This window comes from Tamandua tetradactyla, chromosome 4 (assembly GCF_023851605.1).
Source record: "Tamandua tetradactyla isolate mTamTet1 chromosome 4, mTamTet1.pri, whole genome shotgun sequence".
Taxonomy (NCBI): Eukaryota; Metazoa; Chordata; class Mammalia; order Pilosa; family Myrmecophagidae; genus Tamandua; species Tamandua tetradactyla.
The window spans coordinates 32,613,473-32,631,687 of NC_135330.1; the positions used below are offsets into that span (position 1 = coordinate 32,613,473).

The window sequence follows — 18,215 nt, forward strand, 5'->3', positions numbered from 1 at the left end:
ATCATGAAAATCATCTTGAAAAAGAACAATGAATTTGGAGGACTCACATTTCTTGATTTAAAGCATCTTTCAAAGCTACAGTGATCAAAACAAGGATAGATATATCAACCAATGGAACTGAATTGAGAGTTCAGAAATAGACCCTCACACCTATGGGCAATTGATTTTTTTGTTGTTGTTCAAGTATTTTATTTCTAACATTAAATTACATGTTTAGGGTGCACGGGTGATTCAGTGGTAGAATGCGCATCTTTCATGCAGGAGACTCAGGTTCAATTCCTGGACCATGCCCCCCCCCCAAAAAAATTTACATTTTCTAAATATTTTTATTAAAAAATGAAAAAGGCCACATACTGCTGTTCGCCACAAAGTCATACACCATAAAAGTAAAATACAACCAAGTGAATTTATCCATGTTTCCCAATAGTCCAATATGACTTTAGATGTTTTTCCATATACCTTATTCTAATTCATTTATGCCGATTAGGGAAACTGATTTATAATGAGTTGTTTTCATCTTTAAAATTGCTTTCTTTATAGTGCTTCTCCTTTCCAGCAAATCCAATGCTTAAGTGAAAGATGATACAATGTAGTATTTCAGAGGCTCAAAGCATTCTTTAACCTTAATTTCCCAAACATCAATTTCAAATTTCTGCCTACATAAACAAAAAAACTCAAAAAACCCAAAATCACATAGTTAGCAGAAAGAAAAATATATGAGATAAAGATTATTTAACTAGAACTTTGTTATTTATGCTTTTCCCCCAAGCTACAGGTGTGCTTTAGTCTGGCATTGAACATACACACCTACAGAGTTTTTCAGGCACATAATTACATGAAAAATAAATAACTTTCAAGCTCTTTCATAGTTGGACTGGCTCTTAAATATTTTCAGGGGAGAGTAGTCCAGGAATTTTGTATTCTTTAAGAAACTGGTATATATAAACAAACTGTTGTATGTTCAACTAAATCTTGAAGAAACCTTACAGAAGTTTTTTTTTTTTCTAGAAGTACAATGCAGATAAGCCTGGGCATCACTGTTCATATAGTGAAAGGATGAATGGTAAAGGTAGTTTCAGTCTCCTGTGAGTGTACAGTTGTTAAACTAATATAAATGGGAAAAACTCAACACTGACAATTGTTTAAAGGAAAAAAGAACCCATCAAAAAAATGCTGAAAAGCAAGAATATCAACTCTTAAGGAGAAAAATGTTATCCAACACAAAAATGAAAACTGCAGATTTGAAAACTACAGATTTTTCTTTGACTTAAGATAAAAAAAAAAATTGTGGAAGGAGAAAATCAAGACCATTTAGAATTGAGGCAGGTTTATGTAAAAATGGAAAAGAGAGTACAATGATTTCACCTCATGAAGGAAAGGGCAGTTGGTTTTTGACAAGGCTACCCAGTCCATTGGGAAAGAATAGCCTCTTCAACAAGTGGTGCTAGGATATCTTGATACCCATTTGCAAAAGAATGAAAGAGGATCCCTATCTCACACCATATATAAAAATTGACACCAGATAGATGAAAGATCCTACTATAAGAGTCAGGACTATGAAGCACCTTGAAGAAAATGTAGAGAAGCATCTTCTGGATCTTGTGTAAACCAATGGTTTTTTAGACTTCACACCCTAAAGCACAAGAACCAAAAGAAAAAAATTGTTAAATTGGACCTCCTCATAATCAAAAACTTTTGTGCATCAAAGGACTTTGTCTCAAAAATGAAGAGACAACCTACTCAATAGGAGAAAATACTTGAAAACCACATATCTGATAAGGGTTTGATATCCAGAATATATAAAGAAATCCTACAACTTAACAATAAAAAGACAAGCAAACCAGTTTTAAAATGGGTAAAAGACTTGAATTAACATTTCTCCAAAGAGGATATACAAATGGTTAAAAAGCACATGAAAAGATGTTCAGCTTCACTAACTATTAGAGAATGGCAAATCAAAACTACAATGAAATATTATTTCCTATCCACTAGAATTACTATGATTAAAAAACAGAAAAAATTACAGTTGTTGCTGAGGATGTAGAGAAATAGGGATACTCATTCATTGCTGGTGGTATTGTAAAGTGGCACAGCCACTGTGGAAGACAGTTTGGCAGTTCGTCAGAAAGCTAAGTATAGAATTAGCATATGACCCAGCAATCCTCCTACTAGGTATATACTCGAAGAATTGAAAGCAGAGCTTGAACAGATATTTGCACATTGAGGTTCAAAGCGGCATTATTTACAATTGCCAAAAGGTAGATTATTACAATTGCCAAGTGTCTATCAACCAATGAATGGATAAACACAATGTGGTGTGTGTGTGTATATATATATGTGTGATGGAATATTATTCAGCTGTGAAAAGAATGAAGTCCTAATACATACAACAACATGGATGAACCTTGAGGACTTTATGCTGATTGAAATAAGGTGGGTTCAAAGATAAAAATAAAAACACAAAGATAAAACATGGAACTGCATAACCCAGTGAACCTTTGTGGACAATGGACTGGGGTTAATAGTAAAAGTATAAGACTGTTCTGTCATGAATTATAACAAGTGTATGACACTATTACAAGTGTCATATTCCATTTTTTCTAATGGAAATAAATAGCATAAGCAAGACTTGGAGAAGAAAAAGAATTAATATATTTAGAGACTCTGAAAGAAGGTAGCAATATTGAAAATTTGTACTGGTGAGCATTTGGTAGGTGTGCTATATGATAGAGAACATGAAATACCAGATAAAAGAATTTGAGTTTTACCCTGTGGAGAATAGAAAGCTATACAAAGTTCCTGTGTAATAAAGTGATATTAAGAAAGTATGTTTTAACATGTATTATTCATAGATGATAAACAAAATTAGTTACTTATACTCCCACCCCCAAAATATCTGTAGCCCTTTGTGAAGTCAACTTAGAGTGATCACATCTCTTTTCCTGAATATGATCTTTCTTGTTTTTCTCTCCTTGTGCTTTAGGTTTGGTAACAAAGAGGAATACATGGCATTCATGAATGATTTTTTAGAACACGAATGGGGTGGAATGAAGCGCTTTCTTTTGGAAATCTCTAATCCTGACACCATCTCAAACACCCCAGGCTTTGATGGGTACATTGATCTGGGCAGAGAGCTTTCAGTTTTGCATTCCTTACTGTGGGAAGTAGTTTCCCAACTTGATAAGGTAAAGTAAGCTGGAAGGGTAATAAGAGATGGGAGATATAGAACTTTTATATATTAGAATTCTAAAGTGTATCTAGAAAATGATAGCATTTACCCTTTCTTCTGATGAAAGCAATCTTTTGTCCTGGAAGTCAGGGAACAAATGGTTTATAATTTCTGAGTAAAATAAGTGAGCTAGAAACCGTGCAATTCTAGAAAGTCATGAAATTATTAATGCTTTAAAATAATTAACTAAATAAATGGAGTATATATATCTATGAATTTATATATTTCTTACATATTTGAAAACTAAGATCAATTATTTGAGTATACAGCCTTAGTCATGTATGATAGAATGCTATTAAACCTCATATAATAATTTCTACCAAAAGTCTTAACAGAAAAATATTATCATGTTTAAAAGTGTCTTTACCCATGAGACTTTTTATGATGCAAGTCAGAGGGTTGATATAATTGTTAGTCATACAGAGTCACCTAAAATCTGAAAATCTGGATATTTTCTTTCTTTACAGATATGAGTTAAGAACACAGAAAACAATTATAATTTTAATCATTTATGATCTGATTTTTTTATGTACCATATTAAGCTATGAATTGTTATGTCCTATTAATGACTAAATTTATACCATGCCAATCAGTTTTCTTCCTTCTGGGATTTTGCAAAGTTGAGTAGATTTTGTAGAGGAAAATAGATTAATAGACTTGGGCTAGGTTTATCACCATAATTATTTACTGATGTTTTTGTTTGCTACAGGTACTTTATAAATATGTATGGTGGTGGTATGTTAGAATAACTTCAAAAGACATTTATTTTTCTGTGATAGAGATTTGCGTATTTGTTCTCCTTTTTCCTATTCTTTAAAATGCTGTACCAGTAAGATTTGGGAGGGAGTAAAACCTATTAAGAAAGACCATTTTCTGAAGAAACTTCAACAGTGATGTCGTCATAGGTGCTTAAAACATCTGTAAACAATAAACTGTTCCTTATTCTCTAGACCCCTTTCTTCACTTTTAGAAATGCTAGCTAGACTTTAAGTTGCAGCTATGAGCAAGTAAAAGCATTCTTCAGGTAGCATTTGTAACCCATTTGAGCAGGGCCAAAGAACCTATTGAATATTGAGAAGATACAGAGGACTTAAAGACAGCCATGTCAAACTGTATTAACAGATGAGGAGTCCCATAACTTTCTTGAAAATAAGGATTCTCTAGAGAAAAAAAAATAATTGACATGAATAAAACAAGAAAAAAAAATAATTGACATGAATAAAACAAGCACTATAAACTTACCCTTTGTTAAATAACTGCATCAGTAGGATGCAGCTAAGTTATCTTGTGAAATAGAAATTTCTTGTTTGGGGTCAAGGTCTTTTTAACAGGCTTTGCTATATAAACCCACTTTCTCCTGTTTAATCTCTGTTTGGTCCTGGGAACCAGGAGTATATCTAGACATATCTCAGAGAGATAGTTAAATGCCTAGCTGATGTAAACTCAGTCATGTGTTCAGGGTTCCCAAGATGAAATGGGACATTGAATGGCAATATCAACTGTGTGCCCTGCAGTGCTCTGGAACCCTGAATGCAGCACCTTCTTGTATGTTGGCATGCGTTTCTTTTCTCACATGATCTTTTTTCCTTGGAATTTTCATCATACTAGTCGATGCTATGGTCTTTTAAGTTCCTTTTGATTAGAAGATGTTTGGTTCTTCCCCTACCCTATCCCACCTTGATCTACTAGTCTCCTCCCAAAGATTTAGTTTGCTTTGCATGCCTATTTTAAGTTGGAATGGCAGTAGTGTGTTGAATTGAGCATGTCTTTATTTTTATTTGCATAATCCTAATTTCTATTTCCTTTCTTTCCTCGATGTCTGCTGCACCTTGTTTCGCCTCCTCCATCCATCTCGACGCCATGGTTCTGCTGCTCCATAACAATGCATTATGAACCTGCCACTCCCATATGCAAACACCTTTCCTTCCCTCCAACCTACACCCATCGTTGTCCCAAAATCAATCTGTGGTGGATGTCACAATGCTTATTATCCAATTAGGGTGAAAATTCCTTCCTACAGGCCACCGTGGCAAAATTGGGACCTCTCCCTCGTGTTCTTGCTGATATTACCAAGTCTTTGACTAACCCTACGCCAATACAACAGCAACTGAGACGTTTCACTGAGCATAACTCCAGTCCAAATGTCAGTGGAAGCCTCTCCTCTGGGCTACAGAAAATATTTGAAGACCCCACTGACAGGTATGAAAGAGAGAGTTTGAACTATAATCTCAGAGAGAGATAAATATCCAAGATCTAGGATAATTTGTTTTCTAGTAAGGACAATGTAGTTATAATATATTCAATTAAGGTATTAAAAAAATCTCTGCCCTGCTTAATGGCAGACTAGGAGCTTTATGAAATTGACATTTTCATAATTGTAGCATTCAGAACTCTGAAGACTCAGTAAAAACTATTTTATAGCTGGCTATGCCAGCTCGGCAGATAAATACAAAGTCGAAGCTTATTTGTTCTTTGGATTGGCAAGATCTGTCTCCCTAGCAGGAACCTTTTGATTGTGCACTCAGAACTTCTCTTAAAGATTTAGACAGAATCAAATATGAATTGGAATTCTTTGGGAGGGTTTAAAGCCTAACTAGGAAACTACTGGAATTCTAGTAAAAATCAAAGACAGTGGTGGAATGGTATATAGCAAGCAGTGTTACTCTCCACCTTGGGGGACAAATTTTAAGTTTGGAAATGGAAATATGCACACTGAGCCTGTGAGCCTTCAGAAGAGTTCATATGCCTGAAGTGAGGAATTTTAGCTATTTGAATTTGCCTCAAAGGTAGTTAAGAATCCTTTTCTCTTCCACAGTGATCTGAATAAACTAAAATCTCCAAGCCAGGACCATGCAGATAGCTATTTCAGAGGAAAAACATTATTACTCGTTCAGCAAGCCTCCTCCCAGAGCATGACTTATTCTGAAAAGGATGAAAAGGAAAGTAGCCTTCCTAATGGTCGGAGCATCTCCCTCATGGACCTTCAAGATACTCATGCTTGTCAAGTGGAGCATGGATCTGTTATGCTTGATGTGCCTATGCGCTTGACTGGAAGCCAGCTCTCCATAACCCAAGTGGCCAGCATCAAACAACTTCGGGAAACCCAGAGCACTCCCCAGAGTGCACCCCAAGTGAGAAGGCCCCTGCACCCAGCTTTGAACCAGCCTGGCAGCCTCCAGCCCTTGTCATTCCAGAATCCAGTCTATCACCTCAATAACCCAGTTCCAGCAACGCCAAAGGCCTCTGTAGATTCCAGTTTGGAGAACCTAAGCACTGCCAGTTCCAGAAGCCAAAGTAACAGTGAAGACTTCAAACTCAGTGGACCCAGCAATAGCAGCATGGAAGATTTCACCAAACGTAGCACTCAGAGTGAGGACTTTTCCAGGCGGCACACTGTGCCAGACAGACATATACCTCTTGCTCTACCACGGCAAAATAGTACTGGGCAGACCCAAATCCGAAAAATGGACCAGGCTGGGTTAGGTGCCCGAGCCAAAGCCACCCCATCCTTGCCACATAGTGCTTCCTTGCGTAGCACCGGGAGTATGTCAGTGGCATCCGCAGCCCTGGTGGCTGAACCTGTGCAGAATGGGAGCCGCTCCCGGCAGCAGTCCTCCTCCTCCAGAGAGAGCCCTGTTCCCAAAGTGAGAGCAATCCAGAGGCAACAGACACAGAAGGTAGGGGCCAGTGCTGGAGGGCCAGTGCTGGCATTTACTTGATCCAGCTGTTTCTTCCATTCTTTACATATAAATCACTGTGAAATCCAATTACCAACAAGTTTCCCAATTTAAAATATTTTCTGCTACCTTTTAATGGAAAGAAAAAATGAGATGCTTTGGAAGCTTCTGACTAGGTAGCAGAACACAGTTTTACTTACCCTCAGGAGACTCTAACAACCAGGCAGGGTGTCTCTCCTCTTCAAGCAGCAGAGCCACTGCCTCATTTTCAACTTACAACAAATCTTTGGTGTTGAGTGAGTAATTAGACTCTTAGACTACAAAATCTTTGGTCCAAATCAACTATATTTTAGGGATCTGGGAACTAATGCTTCTTAATTTTTTTCTTAAGCATTTGAGTGGTTTTGCTTTCTAAGCCAAGAATTCAATGTTTAACTGCCCATCCCTTCCCCCAGCTCCCTTTGAAAACACCAAGTCCCATGTGCCTTTTCCTGGAAATGGCTAGAAAAATAAACAACTGAGCACCTATAGAGGCAAGTTATAGAGGTAAAAAGATAGAAACATAGGTGATTAATAAGTATTCTAAACATTTTCAAGCCTCTTGTATTTCGGTTTAGACAAGTCCTGCAGATGCTCACAGATACTCTAAATAGGATAAGATCTACAAGCTTTTTTTCTTGACATATAGAAAGGTTTCCCAAGAATTTAATCATTTCTCCCCTCCACATTACTTCTTTTCTGGGTGGGGTGGGGTGCATGGCCCGGGAATCGAACCTGAGTCTTCTGCATGGGAGGCGAACATTCTACCACTGAACCACCCATGCACCCACACATTACATTTTGAGGCTCCAATAAATCTTTTTGAAACAAGCTAATAACCTTATGTATGTGTGGGTGAATATGGCTTCCTTTGATTTTAAAAATACATTGCTTCTAAAAAGCTTTGTATTTCTTGAATTTTTTTGAGACCTAGTCATGCTTTACAAGTATGATGGAGCTTTCTGATTAAAAGAATTCTATGACAGATCCCTTCGTGCAGCAAAATAGTTGGTCAGAAAAAACACAATAAAACTCCAATGTTTCTTTTTACTATTTGGATTTTTATGGGTAAACACTTACTGATTTAGCTGCTTCTGCCTCCTCTCTGCTATGATCAGAACACCTTTCCCCTACTTTGAAAGATGGTGGTGGTGGTGTTTTTAAATTGGAACATTTGCAGAATCATTGGATTCAGAAGTGGAAGAAGGGATAAAAAACATGACTAACTTAAGCTGATTCTGAGAACAGACTTCCTGTGCAACGCCTCCTAGAATTGGCCGTTTTCGTACTGACAAAGTTTTTCTTTAGTCTTGAGATTTTTTACATTTGTTTTGATACAATTCCCAAAATTCCACTGATTCATTTGTATGTAATTTAATAAGTATGTAATATAATATACATATAATAAGTATATATGTAAATACATGTATATTCATGTGTTAGAAAGCAATCATTCATACCTTATTGTAAATTACTTTCCTCTAGTTGACATTAACTACTTTCAGAGAATTAAAGTGTTTATTGGGAGGAGAAAAGGAAAGATAAGTGATTTTAGAAAAGGAATACTGTGTGGAGGCATACACCTGCTTAGGTGCTTAGGGCAGCATGGAGTATGAGGGTAAATTAGGAAGGAGAGAAGAGTACCATATTGAGAGACAGGAACAGAACAGGGGAAAAGGCCTCTATTTACTTTTTAGCAGTTCACTTAGGCCCAGCCTTGGACAGAAAAGGAGAATTAAAACTCTCTTCTACTTTTTCTTACCCATTCACACTGTATCATATGCAGTGTTCAATTCCCAGGAACCATGACTCAGGTGATAGGACCATTGTTTATAAATATTATCAATTAGGCTTTTGGGCACTCATCTGGAACTAACTGCTATTTATAACACTTTTCCTAGAGGAAAATATAATACCTGTCACCTAAGCATTCAATACAGGTTCCTATGGTTGAAGAGAAAACCTATGATTAGGTTTCTATGCATCAAGGTAGGAAATGCATACTTTCTCTAAACAACCTTTTAAAAATTACTTTTTTTGTGTGCCACAACCATCAATGAGTTGGGAATGTCTGTATCATATTGGCATAAAGCAGGGCACAGCCTTTGCTGTTCCTGGAACTGTCACATGAGTTGAATCATAAATCAGTGTATTTTGCTTGATCAAGTTTCTGTTTTTTCTACACTTGCTTTTTCCACCCAAATAGTTCCTTCTTTCCAACTTTCGTTATTGCTTTTTAATTCTTTTTCTGTTTCTTGCTTGTTTTTCTCTTCTTACTCTTGCAAAGCCTCTGGAGTTCTATACAATCAGCACATTTTTCAGGCAAATTCTTTTACATATATTAATGGCAAATTGTGTTGGGGAATTCTTCTCTCTCCCAAAACTAGAAGATTTCTTTGTGGAGATTGTTCTGTAGGCATCTATAATTATCACTGGCTTTGTCCCATGTAAATTCCATTTGTATCTAAGCACAAAGCAACGACTATATAGAGTAACTGGCTTCAGTCTTCTCCATCTAGGGAGTAGGAGAGAAATAAAATCCTTATGAAACAATTCACAGAGAAGGAATTTTAAATTTTTTACCCTTTTTCAATCTCTGGTTACATTTTGTTTTTCTTATTTTCCTCCCCAATTTGTGTTTTGTCTTTGTTTTTGCATATCAAGTACTTTGTACATATAATATAGAAATTATTTACAATATTTGAATTCTTCAGATTTAGCATGGCTCCCAGACCTTGAAATTCAAATATGAAGAGGGCTCTTGAGTAGGTATTTGACAAGCCTATATACATGCTGCTGTAGTTTTCTTTTGGTTTTTTAATAGAAAAGTTGTGGGTTTACAGAAGAATCACGAATAAAATACAGGATTCCCATATGCCACCTTATTAGCAACACCTGTTACAATTTTTTATAATTGTACTATTAAATTCCATGGTTTAACTTAGGGTTCACTATTTGTGTAGTGTAAGTCCATGGATTTTTTTTTTATTCTGTTACCATATGTACAATCTGACATTTCCCCTTTTAGTCACATACAGTGCTATTAATTGAGTTCAAAATATTGTGTCACCATCACCACCATCCATTACAAAAACATTTCCATCATTCCAAATAGGAACCCTGTAAATTTTTAAAGGCAATTTTATTGAGATATATTCACACACCATGCAAACCATCTGAAATATGCAATCAGTGGCTCACAGTATCATTATATAGTACATTTATCACTATGAACAATTTTAGAACATTTTCAATACCCCAGAAAAAGAAATGAAAGTAAAAAAGAAAATCCAAATCATCCCATACTCCTTATCCGCTCTTATTACTGACCCATAGTATTGGTGTGGTATATTTGTTACTGTTGATGAAAAGTATTAAGATATTACTGTTAATTATAGTCCTTCATTTGCAAAAGGTACATTTTTCCCATATTACCCTCTAGTATTAACTCCTTGTAATAGTGTCATACATTTGTTCTAGTTCATGAAAGGACTGTTTTATATTTGTATAAATATAATTTGTCATTGTCCACCACAAAATTCATTGCATTAGGGTGGGCCATGGTGGCTCATTGGCAGAGTTCTTGCCTGCCATGCCAGAGACCCAGGTTCGATTCCCTGTGCCTACCCATGCAAAATAATAATAATAATTCACTGCGTTACAAATTCCCATGTTTTTAAACTCCAGCTTTCCTTCTGGTTACATACAGGTCTCTAAACTTCCCTTTTCCACATTCATGCATAATTCAGCATTGTTAATTATTCTCACAAAAATGTGCTACCATCATTTCTATCCATTTCCAAACATTTAAGTTCAACCTAGTTAAACATTGTGCACATGTTAAGCAACTGCTCCCCATTCTTTAGCTTCATTCTATATCCTGGTAACCTGTATTCTGTATTTTATGTCTATGAATTTACATAGTATAATTAGTTCATATTAGTGAGATCATACAATATTTGTCTTTTTGTGTCTGATTTACTTACTTAACATAATGTCCTCAAGATTCAACCATGTTGCTGCGTGCTTCAGGACTTTGTTCCTTCTTACTGCTGAATAATATTCCATCATATGTATATAACACATTTTGTTTATCCATTCATCTGTGGGTGGACACTTGGGTTGTTTCCATCTTCCGGCAATTGTAAATAACCTTGCTGTGAACATTGGTGTGCAAATGTCTGTTTCCATCCCTGCTTTCAGATCTTCTGTGTATATATCGAGCAGTGGGATTGCTGGTCATAATGCAACTCCATTCTTAGCTCCCTGAGGAACTGCCAAACTCTCCTCCACAGTGGCTGTACCACTTTATATTCCCGCTGGCAGCAAATAAGTGGAACTCTGTATATTTTAAGCTTCAACTTCCCATTCCCTACCACTCCCCATCCCCTCTCAACCTATATTCTACATTATGATTCTATGAGTTTGCTTAATCTAATTTTTTTTTCAAATCACTGAGGTCATACTATATTGGTTCTTTTATTTCTGGCTTATTCCACTCAACATGATGTCTTTAAGGTTCATCCATGTTGTTGTGATTTTTCAGAGCTTCATTCCTATTTATGGCTGCACAGCATTCCATTATGTGTATATACCATATTTTCTTTATCTATTCATCAGTTGATTGACACTTGGGTTGCTTCCATCTTTTGAAAATTGTGAAAAATGCTGCTATTAACAGCTGTGTGCAAATATCTGTTTGAGTTCCAACCTTCAGTTCTTTTGGATTTACAGCAAGAAGTGAAATTACCAGGCCATGTAGTAATTCTATACTAAACTTTCTGAGGAACTGCCAAACTACATTCCACAGCAGCCACACAATTTTACATTCCTACCAGCAAAGAATGAATGTTTCTTCACATCCTCTCCAACACTTACAGTTTTCCTTTTTTGTTTTTCAATAGTGGCCATCCTACTGGGTGTGGCATGGTATCTCATTGTGGTTTTGATTTGTGTTTCCCTAGTGGCTAATGATATTGGGCATCTTTTCATGTGCTTTTTGGCCATTTGTATATCTTTTGGGGTGAAGTCTTTGGCCATTTTTTTTTTTTGGGTTATTTGTCTTTTTGATGTATGTTGAAGGATTTATTTTATATATAAAATATATACTGGATATTAAACTCATCAAATATAGGGTTTCTAAATATTTTCTCCCATTGTGTAGCTTGTTGTTTTCATTTCATGATACAGTCTTTCAAGGCACAAAAGTTTTTAATTTTGATGAAGTCCCTTTGTCTCTTTTTTCTTTTGTTTCTTGTGCTTTGGGTGTGAAGTATAAGAAACCACTTCGTATCATAACATCCTGAAGATGCTTCCCTATATTTTCTTCTGGGAATTTTATCATTTTGGCTCTTATATTTAGATTTTTGATCCATTTTGAGTTGATTTTTGTATAAATTATTAAGTAGGGATCCTTCTTCATTCTTTTTGCAAATGGAAACCCAGTTTTCCTACCACCATTTGTTAAAGAGGTCATTCTTTCCCAATTGAGTGGTCTTTACCCTCTTGTCAAAAGTCATTTAGCCATAAATGTGAGGGTTGATTTTTGAATTCTCAATTCAGTTTCATTGGTCTACATGTCTGCCCTTGTGCCTGTACCATGCTGTCTTGATTACTGTGCGTACGTAGTAAATTCTGAAGTTGGGAAATGTAAGTCCTCCAACTTTGTTCTACTTTTCCAAAATGGGTTTGGCTATTCAGGACCCCCTCCCCTTCTGAATAAACTTGTGATGATTGGCTTTTTCATTTCTGCAGAGAAGGTTGTCAGTTTTTTTATTGGGATTCTGTTGAATTTGTACATTGCAGTGGGTAAAATTGACATCTTAACAATATGTAGTCTTCCAATTTATTTAGGCCTTCCATTATTTTGATCTTCTTTGATTTCTTTTAACAATGTGTTGTAATTTTCTGTAGACAAGTCCTTTACATCTTTGTTCCTAGATATTTAATCCTTTTGGTTGTTATTCTAACTGGAATTTTTTTTATTCATCTCTTCTCCTGATGTTCATTACTAGTGTATAGAGACACAGCTGATTTTTACATGGTTTTCATGTACCACTTTGCTGAATTCGTTTATGAACTCTGACAATTTTGTTATGCATTCTTCAGAATTTTCTGTATATGACATCATGTCATCTGCAAATAGGGAAAGTTTCTTCCTTTCCAGTTCGGATGCCTTTTATTTCTTTCTCTTGCCTAACTGCTTCAGCTAGAATTTCCAGCATAATGTTGAATAGCAATGGTGACAGTGAGCATCTTGTCTTGTTCCAGATATTAGATGGAAATCTTCCAGTCTTTCACCATTAAATGTGATGTTAACTGTATATTTTTTATATGTGCTCTTTATCATGTTGAGGAAGTTTCGTTCTATTCCTATTTTCTACATATTTTTATCAAGAAGGGATGCTGGGAAAAAAAAGAAGTGATGCTGGATTTTGTCAGATGCCTTTCCTGCATCAGTTGTGAAGATCATATGGGTTTTTTCCTCTTCATTTTGTTAATTTGGTGTATTATGTTAATTGATTTTCTTATGTTGAACCATACTTGCATACCTGGGATAAATTCCACTTGATCATTTGTAATTCCTTTAATGCGCAGTTGAGTTTGATTTGTTAGTATTTTGTTGAGGATTTTTGCATCTATATTCATAAGGAATATTTATCTGTAATTTTCTTTTCTTGTGATATCTTCCTCAGGCTTTGGTATGAGGGTAATGTTGGCGTCATAGAAGAAGTTAGGAAGTGATACATCCTCTTCAGTTTTTGGAAGAAGTTGATTAGGATTGGGTGTTCTTGGAATGGTTGGGTAAAATTCTCATGTGAAGCTATCTGGTCCGGGGCTTTTCTTTGTTGGGAGGCTGTTATTTATTTATTTTAGCTTTTTTATTGTATAATATAACATATATGCAAAGCAAAGAAATGAAAAAGCAATGGTTTTCAAAGCACTCTCCAACAAGTAGTTATAGAACATATCCCAGAGTTTGTCATGGGCTACCATACTGGGAGGCTTTTATTACTGACTCAGTCTCTATGAGTTATTAGTCTGTTGGTATTTTCTATTTCATCTTGAGTCAGTGTTGTTAGTTTGTGTGTTCCTAGAAATTTATCCATTTCATCTAGATTATCTAACTTGTTGGTGTATAGTTGTTCCTATTATCCTCTTATAACCCTTTTTATTTCATGGGATCAGTGGTAATGTCTCCATTTTCACTTCTGATTTTACTTACTTGTGTCCTCTCTCTTTGTTTCTTTGTCAGTCTCACTAAACTTTGTTAATTTTATTGATCTTTTCAAAGAACATACTTCTGGTGTTTTTATTCTATTTTTTTAATTCTCTTTTTATCTCTGCTTTAATCTTTGCTATTTCCTTCCTTAGGCTCAATTTGGGTTTAGTCTACTCTTTTTCTAGATCCTCCAGTTTTGAATTTAGGTTTCTGATTTGAAATCTTCTTTTTTAATGTAAACATTTAGAGTTATTCATTCCCTCTTAGCACTGCTTTTGCATGAATTTTGGTAGTTATATTATCATTTTCATTCACCTCAAGATATCTCCTTATTTCCCTTGTGATTTCCTGTTTAATTCATTGGTTGTTTAAGAGTACATTATTTAACTTCCACATGTTTGTGAATTTTCCATTTCTTCCTCTTTTACTGATTTCTAGCTTCATTCCATTGTGGTTAGAGACAATACATTGTATCATTTCATTATTTTTTTAATTAATCAAGACTTGTTTTATAACTTAAGATCTTAAAATATCATCTGTCCTGGAGAACTGTTCATGTACACTAAAGAAGAATGCATATTCTATTGTTATTGGGTGATGTGTTCTATATATGTCTTGTTTTAGAGTATCATTCAATTCTTTTGTTTCCTTATGATCTTCTGTCTAGATGTTCTATTATAAAGTATCCTACTATGATGCAGAACTGTCAATTTTACCTTTCAGATCCATTAATATTTGCTTCATGTGTCTTGGGACTCTGCTGTCAGGTGCTTATATATATAATTGTTACGTCTTGTTGAATTGATCCCTTTTATCAGTACCTAATGACTGTCTTTGTCCCTCATAACTGTTTTTGACTATTTATCTATTTGATCTAATGTTAGTATGGCTACTCCAGCTCTCTTTTGGTTACTACTTGCATTGTATAATTTTTCCATCCTATCACTTGAACCTACTTATGTCTTCAAATTTAAGGTAAGCTCTTGTAGTCCACATATAGTTGGGTGATATTTTTTTGTTGTTGCTGTTTTTTTTATGCATTCTACCAATCTCTGCCCATTGACTGGAGAGTTTAATCCATTTATATTTAAATTCACTGCTGATAATCCAGGACCTTCTTCTGCCATTTTGGTATTTAGTGTTTCTGTCTCATACCTTTTTTGCCCCTCAATTATTCTGTTAATGCCTATTTTATTTGGGTTTTTTTTTATTGTACCATATTGAGTCCCTTCTCATTTCTATCTGGATAAATTTTTCATCTGCTTTCTTTGTGGTTACTACAGAGCTAAAATTTAACATTCTAAATATGTATAATCATATTTAATTTGATACTAACTGGGCTTCAACAGCATATTCATTCACTATACCCCTTTGTCCCTTTACTTTTTTTGTACTAGTTATACATTATACCTTTATATATTGTTTATCCAAAGCCATAGATGTATCATTACTTTTTTTCCCCTTAATTCAATTATATATATTCACACGGCATACAATTCATCCAAAGTATACAATCAGTGGCTCACAGTATCATCACACATTTGTGTGTTCATCACCACAGTCAATTTTCTAACATTTTCATTACTCCAGGAAGAAAAAAAAGAGAGAAAACCCAAAACATCCTGTACCTGTTACCACCCACCCTGCATCACTGATTCCTAGCATTGTTCCAGTACATTTGTTACTGTTGATGAAAGAATATTGAGACATGATTGTTAACTTTAGTCCATAGACGGCAGAAGGTGCATTTTTTCCCATATACCACTCTATTATTAACTCCTTGTAATAGTTTCATACCTTTGTTCTAGTTCATAGAGGAAGTTTTTTATTTGTACTGTTAAGCACAGTCATCATCCATCACAAGATTTGCTGAGCTATACATTCCCATGTTTTGAACTCCAGCTTACCTTTGGGTGACATATATGACTCTAAACTTTCCCTGTCAACCACACTCACATACAATTCAGTGTCATTAATTATACTTACAATAATCTGCTATCTCCTCTATCCCTTTCCACTCATTTAAATTCACTCTAGTTAAAAATGTTGCACATCTTAAGCAATCACTCCTCATTATCTTTATCCTATCTCCTGTAACCTGTATTCCAGATTCTATGTTTTGTAGTTCATTAATCCTTTTTTCTTTTGCCTCTTCAAATCTACCATTGTGTGTTGCTGGTATATTTTTAAATTCATCTACAGTGTCTTTCATTTCTGTGAGATCTGCTATTTTTCTGTGTATTTTCTCATATTCTTCTTTATGCTCTCTTAATGTCTTCTTAATGTCTTTTTATCTCTTTGGCCATTTTTTTTTAATTTTCAGAAACATTTTATTTAAAAATGGAGTTGTAAATGAGTAACAAAATAGCATAAGCAATGAATGTAACAAAAATAAAGAGGTAGCAAAATAATGAATTCATACAAAATATTTAGCATAGTGAAAGGTCAAATGTTTATCACTGAACATAACTGTATAAACACAAACAATAACATAAAGTAGATTCTAACATTTTTCTTAACAACTCCTTACCTTCTACTTCCACCAGGATATAATCAGTACCCAAACATGTAAAAGAGGGAACGATGGGTGATGATTTATTCAACAAATGGCTTTACCCTGTTTTAATGTTTTATTCATTCCTTTAAAGCATTTACATCTTTCCATTCATGTTCTTTGAAACTTTTTTGAGTCTTCCTTTATTAGGCAGAATGGGGAATTTAGGTTCACAAAAAGAATAGTTCATTTACCTTTTTTTTTTAGTTTAAAGGAAAATATGGGTACCATTATACAATAGACTTTTGTTTTTTATATTTCTACAAAAAGTCTTTTTGCATCTAGTCCAACAGTATAGGCTTTTTAAAATCCTTAAAGTTTTGAAATGCTCAGAATTAGTTTGTTTCTTAAAACAATGTAGCATAGGATTATTGCTGAAATATTAAAGACCATTTCATAAAAGTTGCAAAAGGTGAAATTTTAACCTTCGTAGATGAAGGGAAAAATATAAGTATTCTAATAATATTTAAATGAATTAAGATTGACCCAAATTACAGTGTTCTGGAAACACAAAGATAATTTCTTTCTTTTAAAACTTATCTAAATGTCAATTTACTGGAAAGAGAAAAAAAAATTTACAGAAGATATTTTTCATAGGCTTCCTATTTAGTTGCATAAGCCCAAAGCCTTTGTTGTTGTCACCTACCAGAGTCCTTATAAATATGTAAGACTGAGACAGGAATTACTATTGGGTCCTAAGGAAACACATAGAAACAATTTATTGCTTGGGAGTGAAACTATCAACTAATCTTATGACTACTGGTTCTCCAAGTCTCCTAATGAAGAAAATTTAAACCTCATGATCATTTCAAAGGAAATTTTTTTTCAACTGTCACATATAAACTTGGTAACACAGGACCAATATACATGTTCTTAGTTTTAAATTATACCCCACCTAAGCTGCCTGTCTTGTTTAATCTTTCTAGTTTATCATTTGACCTAAAATCAGAAACAAAATTTTATTTCCATTAAAAAAAAAATAAAGGTGGGCAATAGTGGCTCAGTGGCAGAGTTCTTGCCTATCAAGCCAGAGACCTGGGTTTGATTCCTGGAGTTCTGCCCATGTGAAAAAAAAAATAAAGAAACACATCACTAAAAAAAATTAAAAAATGAAAAAAGTACCAAATTGATCTTTAAAAAAGTGGAGAAAACACTGTGGGTTAAAACAAATACAGAATTATCACTCCTATGTACAAAAAAGACGATTAGTCCTTATTGATTTATAAGTATGTCCACCTACCATTCCCAGCAAATCTTAGTGGAAACATAAAGTTAATCCCTGTAAACCCCAAGACAATTTATATAACAACAAAGTTATGTAAATCACATATATGTTGGAAAACTTCAGGACACAAGAATGAATGTTTTGAAAGGTCTGTTTTACTGTGAAGAGTTATATGTCACTATATCCAGTGGTAATGAATACTAATATAAATCCTCTTATTAAGAAGGGAATAAAACTTTAACAAATCTGTACAGATGAAGAAGTCCATT

General features: G+C 34.7%; 1 protein-coding gene across 8 annotated transcripts in view; it reads left to right on the forward strand.

Annotated features, from left to right (window-relative positions):
* RASAL2 (RAS protein activator like 2) overlaps positions 1-18,215 on the forward strand; it is a 562,368-nt gene that overhangs the window by 515,729 nt on the left and 28,424 nt on the right. For 5 of the 8 annotated variants that reach the window (XM_077157105.1, XM_077157101.1, XM_077157099.1 and 2 more), the window contains 3 exons: positions 2,984-3,185; positions 5,229-5,428; positions 6,045-6,906. In XM_077157105.1, coding sequence (XP_077013220.1) covers positions 2,984-3,185; positions 5,229-5,428; positions 6,045-6,906 — 1,264 coding nt within the window. The remainder of the gene's footprint in view (positions 1-2,983; positions 3,186-5,228; positions 5,429-6,044; positions 6,907-18,215) is intronic. The other 3 variants (XM_077157107.1, XM_077157102.1, XM_077157100.1) reach the window with 1 other exon arrangement.